Raw genomic sequence first — 16,698 nt, 5'->3', positions numbered from 1 at the left:
TCCACAACCTCCCTGGGCAATTTATTCCAGTGCTTAACAGACCTGACAGGAAGTTTTTCCTAATGTCCAACCTAACCCCCCATTGCTGCAATTTAAGCCCATTGCTTCTTGTCCTATCCTCAGAGGTTAACGAGAACAATTTTTCTTTCTCCTCCTTGTAACCACGTTTTATGTACTTGAAAACTATTGTCATTTCCCCTCTTAATCTTCTCATCTCCAGACTAAACAACCCCATTTTTTTTCACTCTTCCCCCATAGGTCATATTTTCTAGACCTTTAATCATTTTTGTTGCTCTTCTCTGGACTTTCTCCAATTTGTTCACATCTTTCTTAAAATGTGGCGCCCAGAACTAGACACAATACCCAATTGAGGCCTTATCAGCACAGTGTAGAGTGGAGAATTACTTCTCGTGTCTTGCTTACAACACTCGTGCTAATACATTCCAGAATGATGTTTGGTTTTTTTGCAACAGTATTACACTGTTGGCTCATATTTAGCTTGTGATCCACTATTGACCCCCAGATCCCTTTCCGCTGTACTCTTTCCTAGGCAGTCATTTCCCATTTTGTATGTGTGCAACTGCTTGTTCCTTCCTAAGGGACTTTGCATTTCTTCTTATTGAATTTCATCCTATTTACTTGAGACCATTTCTCCAGATCATTTTGAATTTTAATCCTATCCTTGAAAGCACTTGGAACCCCTCCCAGCTTGGTATTATCCGCAAACTTTATAAGTCTACTCTCTGCCATTATATAAATCATTGATGAAGATACTGAACAGAATCAGACCGAGAACTGATCCCTACAGGACCCCATTTGATATGCCCTTGCAGCTTGACTGTGAACCACTGATAACTACTCTCTGGGAATGGTTTTTCAAACAGTTATGCACCCACCTTATAGTAACGCCATCTAGATTGTATTTACCTAGTTTGTTTATGAGAAGATTATGTGAGACAGTATCAAAAGCCTTACTAAAGTCAAGATAGACCAGATCAAATGCTTCCCCCCATCCACAAGGCTTGTTACCCTGTCAAAGAAAGCTATTAGGTTGGTTTGACGTGATTTGTTCTTGACTATCTATGCTGACTGTTAATTACTGAAGTCCTGAAGTTATTGGTCTGTAATTCCCTGGGTTGTCTTTATTTCCCTTTTACTAGGTTGGGACTATATTTATTTGCCCTTTTCCAGTTCTCTAGAATCTCTCCCATCTTCTATGACTTTTTTGAATATAATTGCAAATGGCTCAGATATGTCTTCAGTCAACTAGGATGGATTTCATCAGACCCTGGTGACTTGAAGACATGAGTAATGGGCCTACTCTGTCCTTGGTCTTCCTCTTGCTTCTAATATATTTGTAGAATGTTTTCTTGTTGCCCTTTGTCTCTAACTAGTTTAATGTCGTTTTGTGCATTGGCCTTTCTAATTTTGTCCCTACATGCTTGTATTATTTGTTTATATTCATCCTTTGTAATTTGACCTAGTTTCCACTTTTTGTAGCCCTTTTTTGAGTTTCAGATCACTGACTATATTCTGGATAAGCCAGCATGGTCTTTTGTCTTACTTCCTAAATTTCCTATGCAGTGGGATAGTTTGCTCTTGTGCCTTTAATAATGTCTCTTTGAAAAACTGCAAACTCTCTTGAACTGTTTTTTCCCTTTGACTTGCTTCCCATGGGATCTTATCTACTAAATCCCTGAGTTTGTGAAAGTCTTCCTTCTTGAAATCAGTTATCTTTATTGTGCTGTTTTCCCTCCTACCATCTCTAAGAATCATGAACTCTGCCATTTCATGATCACTTTCACCTAAGCTGCCTTCCACTTTCAAATTCTGAATCAGTTCCTTCCTATTTGTCAAAATCAAATCTAGAACAGCCTCTCCCTTAGTAGCTTTCTCCAACTTCTGAAATAAAAAGTTGTCTCCAATACATTCCAAGAACTTGTTGGATGTCTGCGCCCTGCTGTGTTATTTTCCCAACACATATCTGGGTAGTTGAAGTCCCCCATCACCACCAAGTCGTGTGCTTTGGATGATTTTGTTAGTTGTTTATAAAAAGACTTATCCACCTCTTTTTCCTGGTTAGATGGTCTGTAGTAGACCCCTACCACTATCCTTGTTTTCTTTTTAATCCCTTGTATCCTTACCCAGAGACTATATAAGGTACGGTAAGAGAGAGGTGGTTTTGTAATTCCTTTGTTTAAAGCTGCTTGTTTTATTTAGATGAACCTTGAAGTGATTTATGGAGATACAGATTCCATTATGATAAATACAAATAGCACAAACCTGGAGGAGGTTTTCAAGCTGGGGAACAAGGTAAGAGAATTTTGAAGGAAAAAAATATTTCTCATAGACTTCATACATGGGTGTTACAAGAATAAGTGTGAGAGAGAAACACCACACACGAATTTAGTGAAAAAAGGTTTGGGTGTCCTAAATGTGTCATCGGTTGAAATGTATACAAATGCAAGACAAAAATATAGGAGACCAGTTTCAGAATACGAAGGGTTTGTGCATTGCTAATGACGAAAGAAAGGGTAGATGGGTTTCCTAAACACATGTATTTTCAAGAGGTGATTTGAAGAAAGAGGGGAGGGGGATTCTAAGGAGGTGAGAATGAGGAGACTGGTGCAGAAGGAGCCATGATAGAAAGGGAGCAAAGAAAGAAATAAGGTGAAAGGACTGGCATCTGTGTAGGAAGTGGAAAAGGATACAAAGAAAGTTGAGAGAAGAACTGTAGGAGGAGGCAGGATAATAAAGAGCCTTGCAGTTGAGGGTGAGAATCTTGAATTTTATGAGAAGCTGATGCAGAGCAGAAAGTTAACAGTATGAAGCGAAGTTGTGGCACAGTCTTTGGCTTGGCATGGGGGCATTTTGAACACACTTAAATGTTTTTTAGAAATTAATTTTCTATATATTCTTGGTTGCTGTGTTACATGGGATGAAAGAAAATATACTACTCTCTTAAGACTGTTTGGAAATTTAAAGTTAGGATTGGAGCTCTGTGCTGCATATGGTCTAGTTGTGTCATTATATGGCAGCGGATATTACCTCAGTTCAATAGAGCAATCCTGATTTAGGAAAGTACTTATGATCTATTGATGTCAATGGGACATAAGAACACTGTTAAAATTAAGCATTGTTTGTTCTGAATATGTGGTAATTATTTTTCTGCAACCCCTGGGCTGCTCTTCTCTTTCTGTAACTCACGGAGGTGGATCAGCATTTTGGCACCACACAGTCTGGTTATATTACCACTGCTCCTGCTTGCTGCCAGATTCTTTGCCTCCACAGCAGCAGACTGAGGTGGTTTCTTTTGCTCCTGCCCTTCCTCCTCCTATTTTAACTTTTCTGCCCAGTTTTTTGGGCAGTGGGGAGCAGTATTCTCCCTCCTCGGCATTCCTCCTCCTCCTCCCTGGGTTGGTTACCCCTTTGGGGATTAAACTTCCCTGAGCTTCCACGGCAGCATGTCCCTGTTGGTTCCTCTGCCGGGTCAAATCCAAGCATTGCTCTCTATGTGAGGTAGCTTTCCTAGGCTTGATAGATGGTGAGTTGTGCCCAGCCTGGACTCAGCCTTCTGTCCCTGACTTCGTTAGGTTAGGGTTACCATACGTCCGGATTTTCCCGGACATGTCCGGCTTTTTGGGCATCAAATCCCCGTCCGGGGGGAAATCCCAAAAAGCCGAACATGTCCGGGAAAATAGGGAGGGGCTGGCGCCGCTGGGTGCAGGGCCAGGGGCCGGGCCGGGGGCCGGCACCCCAGGAGCCAAGCCAGGCTGGAGACGCTGGGGCCGCCCAAAGGAGCTGCTCGGTTGGGGGGGCCAGACTGGGCCGCGCCTCCTCCCCCCACCCCAGCTTACCTGCTGCCTGCTTCAGGCTTCCCGCGAATCAAATGTTCGCAGGAAGCAGGGGAGGGGGTGGAGTTGGAGCGGGGACTTTGGGGAAGGGGTGGAGTTGGGGCGGGGGCATGGGCGGGGCTGGTGGTGGGGCCAGGGCCCTGTGGAGTGTCCTCTTTTTGGACACTCAAAATATGGTAACCCTACGTTAGGTTCCAGGGTTGAGAGTTGGACAGGCAGGTGGGGTCACCGTACTACTGAGGCAGCCGTGACTCTGATGGGGGGGGGGGAATGGAGCAGGAACCCCAGTGCAGAGCAGAGAGAGCCTCCAAAAGTGAGGGGGTGTAAGTCCCAGGAGGCATCTGCAGAACAAATTGGGGAGGCTTGAGATGGTCACAAATTCTCTTCCTCCTCCCCGCCCCCGCCAATCTTAAAATGGTTCCCAAGGAGCAGGGCTTCTAATCCGCTCCACCTCCCAAAGCTGATCAGGAGAGTTCCAACAACAAATTTCCCCTCCCATCTTGGGGACTGGGACCCAGTGTGGAGGATTCTGAGACAGACCTCTTGAGAGGGCCCCTGGTCCTAAGGCAAGTGTCAAAAGTCCTCCCCAAAACTGCAGCAGAGCTTCTACTCCTCCAGTAGAAAGGTGAGTTATCTGGCTCCGAAACCTGACAGGCTCCTGTCAGTAAGCCTCAGAGCAGATTGCTCCCTTCAATATCCTCCCTTGAGGCTGCAATACCGCTTCACTTCTCCTTCAAGGAAGTGATTAAGGATAAATGGAAGAAGCCTGATCAGGGCAGCGTATTAACAAGAGTGACCTCAGGCTCTATAACATTCAAGAATCAAAGGGCTCTATGTTGAGATACTGAAGGTTGATGCCACTGTAGCGTTCCTTGCCAGGGATATGGTTATTCCCTCAGAAGGGGAGTTCTACCCAAAAGAAACCATGGATAGAAAGATGGAAAGTGTAGACGCGATAAATCGATCCCCAATCGCTCTCCTGTCGACTGCTGAACTCCAGCTCGGCGAGAGGCGGAAGCAAAGTCGACGGGGCAGCAGCAGTCGTCGAAGTAAGTGATTCTAAGTCGATCTAAGATACGTTGACTTCAGCTACGCTCTTCTCCCCCCGCCCCCCCCCAGTGTAGACCAGGCCTTATAGCATAGTTGGCCTCAGGACCTACTTATGTATCTACCATTTCCAGTATTGGGGAAGGCAGTCCAGAAAATAAAATGAGCAGGCAATGGTAATTCTGATAATTTATTGTTGGCCAAGGAGACCTGTGTTCTCAAACCTGATAAAGCTGAAACTGGAGCACTCATTCCTGCTTCTGTGAACATCCTTTTGAAGGTTCTCTTCATCCTGACTGAAGTGGCTTCAACTAAAAGCCTAGCTATTGAGAGGGAAACACTAGAAAGCTCAGTCTGTCCTCCGTAGCCAGTAAGATATTGCTTTCCTCTAGGAGAGGATAGATACTAAAAGCGTACTCCTGTATCTGATCCGGATTCAACATCTGGTGCCAAGAGCACAATGCAAATCCCAGAAAACAGCCATTCTGTACATCCTTCAAGAAGTTCTAGACAGGCCTTCAGCCCGGTATCATTATGTTTCAGGTTTCTGTCTTTAGTACGGTGCTATTTGCAGGATCCTCCTGGGCAGACAATCCACAGGTAGCCAGATTCCTTCAAGCATTCTGGTTAGCCAGATTGGTGGGCAGGCCACTCTTCCCCAAATGGGACCTTCATAATCCTCTCTACATATGTTCACTGTGCATTACTTTCCAGATGTCAAGAGTTGTGGGACATGCTGGGCTGCAGAATGGAAAATTTCTTAGCAATGATTTCCTTTCTGCAGCACAGTCTCCCACAATTCTATCCACCTTGGATGGCTTATGAGTCAAGGCTCAGATATTAAGTGAAGTCGTTGCCATATGACTGTCTTCCTTGGTCTGATGTCCACAGATACTTTATCTCTGGAATGTGTGTCAATGATGTGCAAGTTTTACAGCTTAGGAATAATTCATCTGGCAGCAGGTGGAACCAGAAGGGGCATGGGAGACTGTGCAGCGTCAAAAATCTGATCTACCTCTGTGAGCCTCAGAGAGAAGAGAGCAGCGTGGATATCCAGAATGGTGGGAAATGCTGATAGCAGAAAGAAAATTATCAACCACAATTTTCTGTGCCTTAATATAAGCCAACATGCCATACAAATACATACAATCAGTGTAAGGTTATCTAGTCCATCTCTCATCCAATGTAGCATTGTATATTTACTAGTCTCGTTCTAAGTGTGCCTAGCTTCAGCCACTTCCCAGAAGAGATTACACTGGTTAATAGATCTCATTATCGGGAAAATTTCCTTGCTCTTCAGCATACACTTTTCCTTTCTTAATTTCATTCTGTTACTACTTACATGCTGTTTAATTCTTCATCATGTCGGTTATCAATTTTTTGAAGTCCAATGGAAATTGTTAGTTAAAGACCAATCTCAAGATATTTAAAACTAGACTGGAAAACTATGAAAGAAATTCTAGGAATAATCCTACCTTGGCATGGGTGTGGCTGAGGTGACCAAATAGCTCTTGTCCATATCTAACTTCTGTGAGACTGAACAAGGAGAGAGGAGTTTCCACTCAGTGGGAGAAGGGGGAAGAATCAAGACATCAGTAAATGAAAATTAAGGGGGTATGGGAAGCAGTCAGAACAGGTTTTGGGGGAATGAATGATGCAAAGATGCATTGTGAAAGAAGTGAAAAGAGAAATGATGTGAGGAAAGAAGGGAGGCTCCTGACCAGCCAGCATGGGAACCAGAACCCAAGCTTGTTTTCTAAGCTAAACACATTTGTGTGTTCCTAGATTTTATTTTTTTCTTTTGAAGGGCTGATGAGAGAAAAGAGGGAAATTTCATCTTTTACCCAACAGAAAGATAGCAACCCAAGCCTTACCTCACACTTCTGTAGTCAAGTGAAATAGGTCCCAGTTCTAGAAACTACACACAAAAGAGGAGGGTGGGAGATAGGAAAAAGGGGAGTATTTCATCTTTTCCCAGAAGAGTTCAGGTTATTCTGTGAAAGCCAGCACCCAGTATATTTTATTTATTATTTATTTATGATTTATTTAGAAAAGCAACACACAAAAACAACCAAGCATGGGCTGCTCGCTCAGTTCCTCCCCAATATTCACAAACAATATTTATTTTGACTCCATCCTGCTTGTCCAGGAATGCAGCTATAGCACAGTAGCCACCTTTTACCTGGAATTGGACTTTTTATATCTGCTTCTAGTCATTAGGTTCAGCTGCTCCTGTTTCCGTCCCCAGGGTTCCTCTAAGCTCTGCTCCTCTGGGTTCAAAGTTCGCTCTGCTCAGGCAGACATTGCCTGTTTTTGAGTTAGAAACTGGGCTGACGTGGAACCTTAACTATGAGAGGACCCTTTTTAGAATCCTGAAAGGTCTGTACTGCTCATCACACCGAATTGTAAACCCCTGAAAAACATGCTCCATGCTGGAAATAATATCATAACCTTAACTGTAATGGTAGTTAATAAGTACTACTATACTGAAGACATCTGTCCAATCTATAAAATTATGTCTATATAAGCACACAACATAGAGTATGACTGCTATGCAACTTCAGCCTGATGCATGTATTGTTAAAAGTAATGTGTGTTCATAATTACTGAGATGTTGCATTTGGTTTAATGATAATGTATCACAGATTAAAAGTGAAGTGAACAAGCTGTACAAATTGTTGGAGATTGATATTGATGGGGTCTTCAAGTCCCTGCTACTGTTAAAGAAAAAGAAATATGCTGCTCTGACGGTGGAGCCAACAGGAGATGGGAAATATGTTACCAAACAGGAATTGAAAGGATTGGACATAGTCCGAAGAGACTGGTGTGACCTTGCAAAAGAAACTGGAAAGTGAGTTTTGCTTTTAATATTGACTATTTTCATCTTATGCTGTACGACTCTTGGAAAATACACAATCTTCATTAACATGTGAGCTGCTAGATGTTGCTAATGCCTCTCTCACGGGAAAAATGTTGCTACTGTTTATAGCCAAGTGTTCAGGTTCTAAGTGATTGCCATATGTGAGGTGAGGAAGGAATTTTTCCTTAAGTCAGATTGATAGTGCCAGTGACCTTGGGGTTTTTTCATCATCTTCTGCAGCGTGGAGTGCAGGTCACTTGCTGGGATTACCTGGGTATATCTCACTCAGTTCCCTGCCATTGCAGTGGCCTTGGGCATTGGTGCACTTTGGTCCCTTCTATTCTCCTCTTGTGACCCATAATGCTATTCTCTCCTGAGGGCCATCACCTAATTTCAGTTGTTGGGTTTGGTGTGCAGGCGCTGGGTAGTGTTGGTGGCCTGTGATATATATAGGAGGTCAGACTAGATCATCTGGTGGCCCATTCAAGTCTTTAAACTCTGACTCTAACTCCTGTATTAAATACAGAAAGTGCTTTAACTTATTTTTAAAAGGACTCAGAACAGCCTATCAAAATATTGAAAGATTTTAAACCAGTAACAGATTATGTGTGTTTACTTAAAAAGGTCTATTTTTACTGTCTGTTGGTCTCACTTTCTTGTAAATCTTAAATTTGCATTTCCTCTGAAGCAATTAGATATATAGTACAATAAACCTGAATTCAGGAATTGTGAGAAATGAATGTCTACTCACATGTTTTATCATTGATTTGGGTTCTTAGGTTGAGAATTTTTAAGGTGTAGGGAGTTTGATACTACACCTTAGCAAATTACAGCTTTAAAGAGTTGTTAATAAATGTTAAGCTTGCAGAAGCACTCAAAATGGAAGATGTGGTCACTGTCCTGAAGAGCCCTTTTGTCATTCATTTAGATCCTTTTATTTGTAAAAGAAGATGGTATGTGGTATCAATGATTATTTGATTTATTGGCATTTACTATGTGCAGCATTATATGGAGCCTCTCTTGCACTCAACTTTTACAGAGATTATGCAATTAGTACTAAAGAGAGAATATTTTTGATTGGGCAGAGAGGTGGTCATCTTATGGCTGAATCAATTTGTATTGCATACAGCCTCTTGGAAAATATTAGTTTTAAATAAATTATGGCTCCAAATGTACCCAGAAATTGATGCCTCTTTATCTGTAAATATACACTACACACTTGCTTACTATTCTTAACTGTTGTGTTTTCTAAGAAAAGATGCATCATAATAGAAACAAATTTCCCCAAGTTAGGAATGTATTAGTAATTAAAGCTATACAAATGTTTCAGTGTTCTTCAGTGACTAAGTACTGCAGCTGGCAGACGCTCTATATACATTTTTCCAGAAATAGGCAGGAAGTTAGTGAGCAGATTTCATATTCAAATTTTCTCTCATTTTGGATACCTGTTGTGGATTAGTAAATGTCAAAACACCACTTGGATGGGTGAGGGGGACATTAGAAATGCATTGGGTCCATCATTTAAAGTAGTGTCAAGATTAAATAATTGAAATTTGAAGTATCCTAATAAAATAATTAAAGCATGTGAGAGATCATGGGAAAAGTGTTAATAATTTTGAGGTAAACTTTGTCCTCAGTTTGTCAGTAGTTTTTAGAGGTAACAAAGAGAGAGGTGCACATATTTACTGTGGTGTTTTTAAAATACTAAGATACCCTCTGTATTTTAAAGAGAGTTTTTTGTTTGCTTCTATTTCTTTACAGCTATGTAATTGGTCAGATTCTTTCTGACCAGTCCCGAGACACAATCGTGGAAAACATTCAAAGACGGCTAATAGAAATTGGAGAAAATGTGATAAATGGCAGAGTCCCAATAAGTCAATTTGAAATCAACAAGGTAAATGGTATCACTCATCGGCTACTGCTAAGATTTTCAGGTTTCTTTTTTCCCCCTAAAACTATTTTGCAAGATTTCTCTGGTTAAAGATGCTGTAGTATATATCTGCTGTTTCACCAAACTCAGGCAAGGGATGGACAGTCATAAATGATTTCTTCATGCATTTGATATATTACCAGGGTTTTTAGTTTGTCTTTCTGATCAGTGATCCAGAACTAGTGCTGGGAAAAGTTTAATGGTTCCTGGAAATATTGATACTGGTCCACCTCTCTGATTAGGCTACGTCAGAAGAGAAAATGTCTATTCCCCCTCTATTTTTAACTTGATTCTTTCTTTTAGATTTATCACTCTTACATTTCTGTTCCTTTCATTTTCCCTGGCACTAGCACTTGGGCCCCAATTCAGCAAGGGACTTAAGCAACATGCCTGACTTGAAGCCTGTGAATAATCCTGTTTAATTTCTATTGTGATATTCCCTAGGAGCCTCAGCCATGGACCAGGACCCCGCTGTGCTAGGCACTGTACAAACACCCAACAAAAAGATGGTCCCTGCCCCAAAGAGCTTATAATCTAAGTAAGAAAGGCAGTGGGACTATTCGTGTTTAAAGTTAGGCATGTGCTGAAGTACCTTGCTGAATGAGGAGCCTAATGTGTCTCTCACTTTTTCAGAGTCCCAAATCGGAGTTGTTTTTGTTTTGTTTTTTTGGTCTGTGAGGCCATGCTCCAAGAATAGTGTGATAGAATGTACTTTCTTTGCCACAGCTGAGAACATTGTCTCCCAAGCCATTACTTTAATTATTTAAACGTGGAACATAAACATAAATGGAAAAGAATCAAAAAGTTATTTTCATTATAGAGTATGTCCAGAAGTCCAGTACAAATTGTTGGGTTCTCCCTCTCTAAGGCACAGAGACTGGAGCTGAAATTAATTCTGATGCCCTTTCTAGGACTTTTTTTTCTTTCTTTGTTAATAAAGCTTCTCTCTTCCCATTGGAGGCTTATGAAAAGACTCTTCTCTCCCAGCTTTGCCACAGTATAATAGTGCCCCTTCTCTGTTGGGCAACTCTCTGGTCCTCAAGAAAATATAAACAAAGTAGTAATGAAAATCACACACTTTCATGTCAGCGCTTGTGGAGTCAACTGTTTTGTGGTTCATTGACAGCTGTTCCTTTATTACCTCATCTGTCTTTTCTTGAGGACCAGTATGACTACAACCATTTCAAACCAGTTTTCCGTTAAAAATGAATGCCATTGGAGATATCTCCCATTCTTCTTCGAGTGCTTGCTCATGTCAATTCCATTCTAGGTGTGTGCGTGCTCACGTGCACGGTCGTTGGAGATTTTTGCCTTAGCGGTATCTGTAGGGTTGGCAGTGGCCCCCCCTTGAATGCCGCTCTCATGTGTCGGTATATCAGGTGCCACTGGCCCTACGCCCTCTCAGTTCCTTCTTGTCGCCTGTGGTGGTTAGTCAGAGTGCCTTTCCTTGAATTGCAAGGGCTAGCGATTTCGTTTCTACTGACTTTGAGCCTTAAGGCCTTGTAAATAGTTTGTTTATAGTAGTTAGTGTTAAGTGTAGTTAGAAGTTAGAGTCCCAGCAGGGACTTGGCTCCAGGCGGAACATGCCCTGGTCTCCCGGGTTAATAATGCGCGGACTGAAACAGGCCTACGCCTGTAAATGACCCCCATAGCAGCTGCCTCAAGTGCTTGGGGGAATAACACATGAATGACAAGTGCGGTACTTGTAAAAGCTTTCAGCCCAGGACTCAGAAGGAGCGGGATATTCGTTTGCGGGCTCTCCTCATGGAGTCCTTTGCCCAGCTTCCGAGCCGTCCCACCAAGACTCACCTAGTACCTCGGCCTCAATGCGCAGTGCATCCCCAGGACCGGGTTTTGCCTGGCACCAATCCCCATCGCTGGTGCCCAAAAAGAAAACTAGAAAGCACAACTCCCCGGCTCCAGGCAAGAAAGGCCATAGGTCATCGGGCAAGGGACCCAGTTCAGGCCGCCTGGCCACTCTGGAGCCATGTGTGCATGCCTCCCCGGTCAGGGCCCTTAGCCTCTTAAAAGGTCCACCACCAACTCCCAGGAACGGTATGGGACTCAGTCCCCTGATGGCACCGATGCCTTTCCAAGCTGTGCCGGCACCGAGAGAGCGGAGGCCTCCGCCCGTGCTGCCGACATGGCACATGCCAAAGGCTCCCCACGAGGGCAAGCCAGCCGTTAAGACCCCTCGGGACAGTGGAGCACTGCTGATCCCCCGAGCCAAGACAACATTTTCCATCTCCATGCCACAAATCCCTAGAATCGCAGTCCAGATCCACTTGGGCTCACCCTTGGTCACTGGCACTGCAATCGTGGTCCCTGCTGTCTCGATATGGATCGCCTAGAGGGAGGTGCTGGTCTCTGTACTACCAGCACCGTTCACCCTCCCACCAGTCTTCCTCCTGGTGCAGATCTCAGTCGCCTGCCCAGTGGGAGTGCTCCTTGTCATGTCTCTGGTCCCCTCTGCACCAGCACCAGTCTCCTCGATACTGGCACCGATCTTCTCACTCCAGGCACTGGTCTCTGGTGGCGATGGTCAGAAGGCAGACTTAGGCGTTGATGGGCCCACCGTGGTCGCTGGAAGGGGATTCCTCCAGCATGTAAGAGCAGTTCAGCCCCTTGCCCAGACTCCACCGGTGCGATTGGGCACTTGAGGCCACGTTGACATCGACGGTGCCACCTTGCCAGCATGGCCAATGGCCAGCGCACAAGGCTACTCCCTGCAGTTTTCGGGTACCCGTCCCTCTTCAGGGACTCTTCTCATGAGCAACTCCTCATTCAAGAAGTTGAAAACCTCCTGAACCTGGGGGTGGTGGAGGAGGTTTCTAGGACATGACAGGAAAGGGGTTCTACTCCTGTTATTTCCTGATCCCGTAAGCAAAAGGGGGCCTCAGACCTATTCTGGACCTGTGATGCCTCAATAAGTCTCTCAAGAAGTTGAAGTTTCGCCTGGTCTCCCTGGCCTCCATCATCCCCTCCCTGGATCTGGGAGAGTAGTACGCTGCCCTTGACTTGAAGGACGTTTATTTCCATATTCCGAGGTGTCAGATGTTTCCTCCATTTCATAGTGGGCGGACATAATTTCAAATTCATGGCACTCGCGTTTGGCCTCTCATCAGCCCTAAGGGTCTTCACAAAACGTATGGCACCAGTGGCTGCTTACCTGAGACGTTGCGGAGTCCAGGTCTTCCCGTATCTCGAAAATCAGCTCATCAAGGGCAGATCTCGGGAACAAGTACAGAGAAGCCTCAATCTGGTGTGTTCCACCTGCTGCGACCTGGGCCTGTTGATAAACGAGAAAAATCCACCTTAAAGCCAGCCCAACAAATAGAGTTGGTTGGGGCGGTTCTCTACTTAACGTGACCCAGAGCCTTCCTTCCAGAGGTGTGTTTTCAGGCCATGTCGGACCTGATCTCCCATGTGAAGAACCACCTGGCTCATACCTGCTTGTGGTTATTGGGCCACATGGCCTCCTGTACATACGTGGTCAGTCGTGCCTGGCTCCATCTCTGGTCTCTGCAAGCATGGCTGGCGTTGGTTTACATCCCCAACAGGCATGATCTAGACCGGGTGGTCAAGGTGCTGGATCGCATCCTATTGTCCCTGGATTGGTGGATGAACCCCGGGTTGGTGTTACAGGGGGTTTGTTTTGCGGCCCCATCCCTGTCGCTGATCCTGGTCTCTGATGCGTTGGACCTGGGCTGGGGAGCCCACCTGGGCGAGCTCAGCACGCAGGGCCACTGGCTGAGAGACGATTTGGCCCTCCATATCAACATCAGGTGGTCAGTATGATCTTCCAAAAGTGGGGGACTCCACAGGTGAACTTGTTAGAACAGGAAATGCCACATGTTCTGTTCACTCCGGGGGATGGAAAGGGTTCCCTGTCAGACGCTTTCTAGCTCCCGGGATTGGGGGCCCTGATGTATGCCTTCCCACCAGTGCCGTTGCTCCACAGAGTCCTCATGAAGATTAAACAGGACAGGGCGAAGGTTATCTTGATAGCCCTCGAGTGGCCTCACCAACACGGGTTCGGCACGCTGCTGGACCTTTTGGTAGCCACCCTGCTGCGGCTACCTCTCTGGCCGGACCTGCTGTCCCAGAACTATGGCAGTCTTCTGCACACAAATCTGGCAGCGTTGCACTTGACACCATGGTTACTGCATGGAAGAACAGGAATGCTTTGCCGAGGTTTAACAGGTCTTGTTGGGTAGGAGAAAGCCCTCCACCACAGTGATTTACCTGGCCAAGTAGAAAAGGTTCATGTACTGGGTTTCGGAACGATGTATCTGGGCCGAGCAGGCCTCGTTGCAGGTGACTCTGGATTATCTTCTGCACTTCAAGCTCCAGGTCTTGTCCCTGCCATCAATCAGAGTCCACCTGGCCACTATTTCCACCCTCCATTCCAAGGCAGGTTGGCCTTTGCTCACAACATGATGACCTGGTTTTTGAAAGGTCTGGAGCATGTCTACCCTCACATGCGGGACCCTGTCTGTCCCTGGGACTTGAATCTCGTGCTGTCAAGGCTCATAGGGCTTCTCTTCGATCTTTTGGCTTCCTCCTCTCTTCTCCGTCTCTCCTGGAAGTTTTTGTTCTTAGTTGCAGTAACATCTGCCCGCAGGGTGTCTGAGATCTTCTTCAGAACTTCCCTATACGGTATTCTACAAAGATAAGGTCCAACTGCATCCGCACCCGGTGTTCCTGCCCAAGTTTCATACCAGCCAGGACATATACTTACCTGTCTTCTTCCCGAAGTCTCATAAATTGGAAGAGGAACGGAGGTTGAACACCCAGGATGTCAGAAGGGCGCTGCCTTGTACATCCACAGAACAAAGCCGTTTTGCAAGTCAACGCAGCTGTTTGTTGCGGTGGCAGACAGGATGAAAGGTCACCTAGTGTCTGCTCAATGCATTTGGTCTTGAATCATCGCCTGCATCTGCTACCGCTATGAGCTGGCAAAAATGCCTCCACCAGTCAAGGAACACTCCACTAGAGCGCAAGCGTCATCAGCAGCCTTCCTGGCTCGGTGCCAATCCAAGAGATCTGTAGAGCTGCTACCTGGTCATCTGTCTACACGTTTATGTCCTATTATGCACTTACCCAGCAGGCCTGCGATGATTCTGGCTTCGGCAGAGCAGTTCTGCACACTGCAAGACCATCTCCATTGACACTGCTTGTGAGTCACCTAGAATGGAATCGACATGAGCAAGCACTCGAAGAAGAAAAAAAATGGTTACTTACCTTTTTGTAACTGTTGTTCTTCAAGATATGTTGCTCATGTCCTTTCCATTACCCACCCTCCTACCCTTCTGTCGAAGTTGCCCACAAGAAGGAACTTAGAGGGCGCAGAGCCGGTGGCACCAGATATACCGATGCATGAGCATGGCACTCAAGGGGGTGCCACAGCCAACCCTATGGATACCTCTAAGGCAGAAATTTACGACAACCGCGCATGTGGGAGCACGCACACCTAGAATGGAATAGGCATGAGCAGCACATCTCAAAGAACAACAGTTACCAAAAAGTAGATAACCATTTTTTTTAAGTCCTACACACTCCAGTGTTTTGTTTGCCTTTGAAATATTTAGACCTAAATATTAGTTTAAAAGTTACGTTGATGAAGTTGTAGGTGTAGAGAAGGGGATTATTTTTTTTTTCAAACTCTTTATCTTCATGTGAAGTAATTATGGAATAGAGGGGGGAAATGATTTATTGTAAAATTTTAGTAGTCTTATCTATAGAAATATTGAAACCCTGGTCTACTTCACTACTTCTGTTACAAAGTTTTTAAATAAATATAAATGTATCAGACACTTAAGATTTTCAAAACTGAAAAAAAATTAATCTTTCACTGCATTCTTGCACTGTGTATAATATTTCATACTTTGATTAAATCTAATTTTTAACCATTCTGGCTGTCTTTGTGCTTGTTTGAACTTTTGTTAGGGTTCCAATCAGGGTTATTATTGTGTTTAGCTTTTCAGAAAGTTAATGTATAAAATTCCAGGTTGCTCTTCCAATAATGTTAATTAGGGAGCATGAAAGACTGATACAGAAATCTGAATGTCTGAAAGATATATTTATTATAATGTTATGCTTTGTATTAATGTCATATTTCAAAATTGTTTTCTGGTGAACAGTAGAGGGATGATGAAGACAGCTATTTATAATCTTCTCTTTGTTTTTTACTGCAGTGATTTGTCCAGCATTTAATTTGCATTATTTTCAAAGATATGTACCTGTTTTCCCCTTTGATCTCTTAGGCATTGACAAAGGATCCTCAGGATTATCCTGACAAAAAAAGCTTGCCACATGTGCATGTTGCCATGTGGATAAACTCTCAAGAAGGCCGAAAGGTGAAAGCAGGAGATACTGTGTCATATGTGATCTGTCAGGTAAAAAAAAATCTTGGTTACGGCTAGATACTATTTAGGAGTTTTGGGGAGAAAATAAAACAAAACAAAAATCCCTCAAACCCTTGAATGGCATTATTTTGTATTTTTAAAGAACACTATTAAGTAACGTATGCCCTAAATTTGACATAGCTTCATGTACTAGAAGTCCAGAAGGGACCATTGATCATCTAGTCTCACCTCTTGCATAACACAGGCTATAAGACTTCCCTGAATTAATTCCTGTTGGAACCAGAGCAGTCTTTTAGGAAAAACATTCTATCTGGATTTAAAAATTTACAATGATGGAGAATCCACCACAACTCTAGATGAGTTTATTCCAAAGGTTAATTACCTGTGCTGTTCAAAATTTACACCATCTTTCTAGACTAAATGTGTATAACTTCAACTTCCAGCCATTGGATCTTGTCATACATTTTTCTACTGAAGACTGAAGAGTCCTATATTATGAAATTTCTATTCTCCATGTAGGTACTTATAAAACTGTCATCAAGTCATGCTATAACTTCCCTTTAGTGAACTAAATAGATTGAGCTCCTTGAATGTGTTGTTATAAGGCATATTGTCCAGTCTTTTAATCATTCTTTTGGC

At 43.9% G+C, this 16,698-nt stretch overlaps 1 protein-coding gene across 2 annotated transcripts in view; it reads left to right on the top strand.

The window, feature by feature from the left end:
* POLA1 (DNA polymerase alpha 1, catalytic subunit) overlaps positions 1–16,698 on the top strand; it is a 332,559-nt gene that overhangs the window by 143,267 nt on the left and 172,594 nt on the right. For both annotated transcript variants that reach the window (XM_054005937.1, XM_054005938.1), the window contains exons 28-31: positions 2,221–2,313; positions 7,547–7,752; positions 9,523–9,655; positions 15,958–16,089. In XM_054005937.1, coding sequence (XP_053861912.1) covers positions 2,221–2,313; positions 7,547–7,752; positions 9,523–9,655; positions 15,958–16,089 — 564 coding nt within the window. The remainder of the gene's footprint in view (positions 1–2,220; positions 2,314–7,546; positions 7,753–9,522; positions 9,656–15,957; positions 16,090–16,698) is intronic.

Source organism: Malaclemys terrapin, chromosome 1 (genome assembly GCF_027887155.1).
Source record: "Malaclemys terrapin pileata isolate rMalTer1 chromosome 1, rMalTer1.hap1, whole genome shotgun sequence".
In the NCBI taxonomy this organism is placed as follows: Eukaryota; Metazoa; Chordata; order Testudines; family Emydidae; genus Malaclemys; species Malaclemys terrapin.
This window is presented reverse-complemented; position numbering and strand designations above follow the sequence as displayed.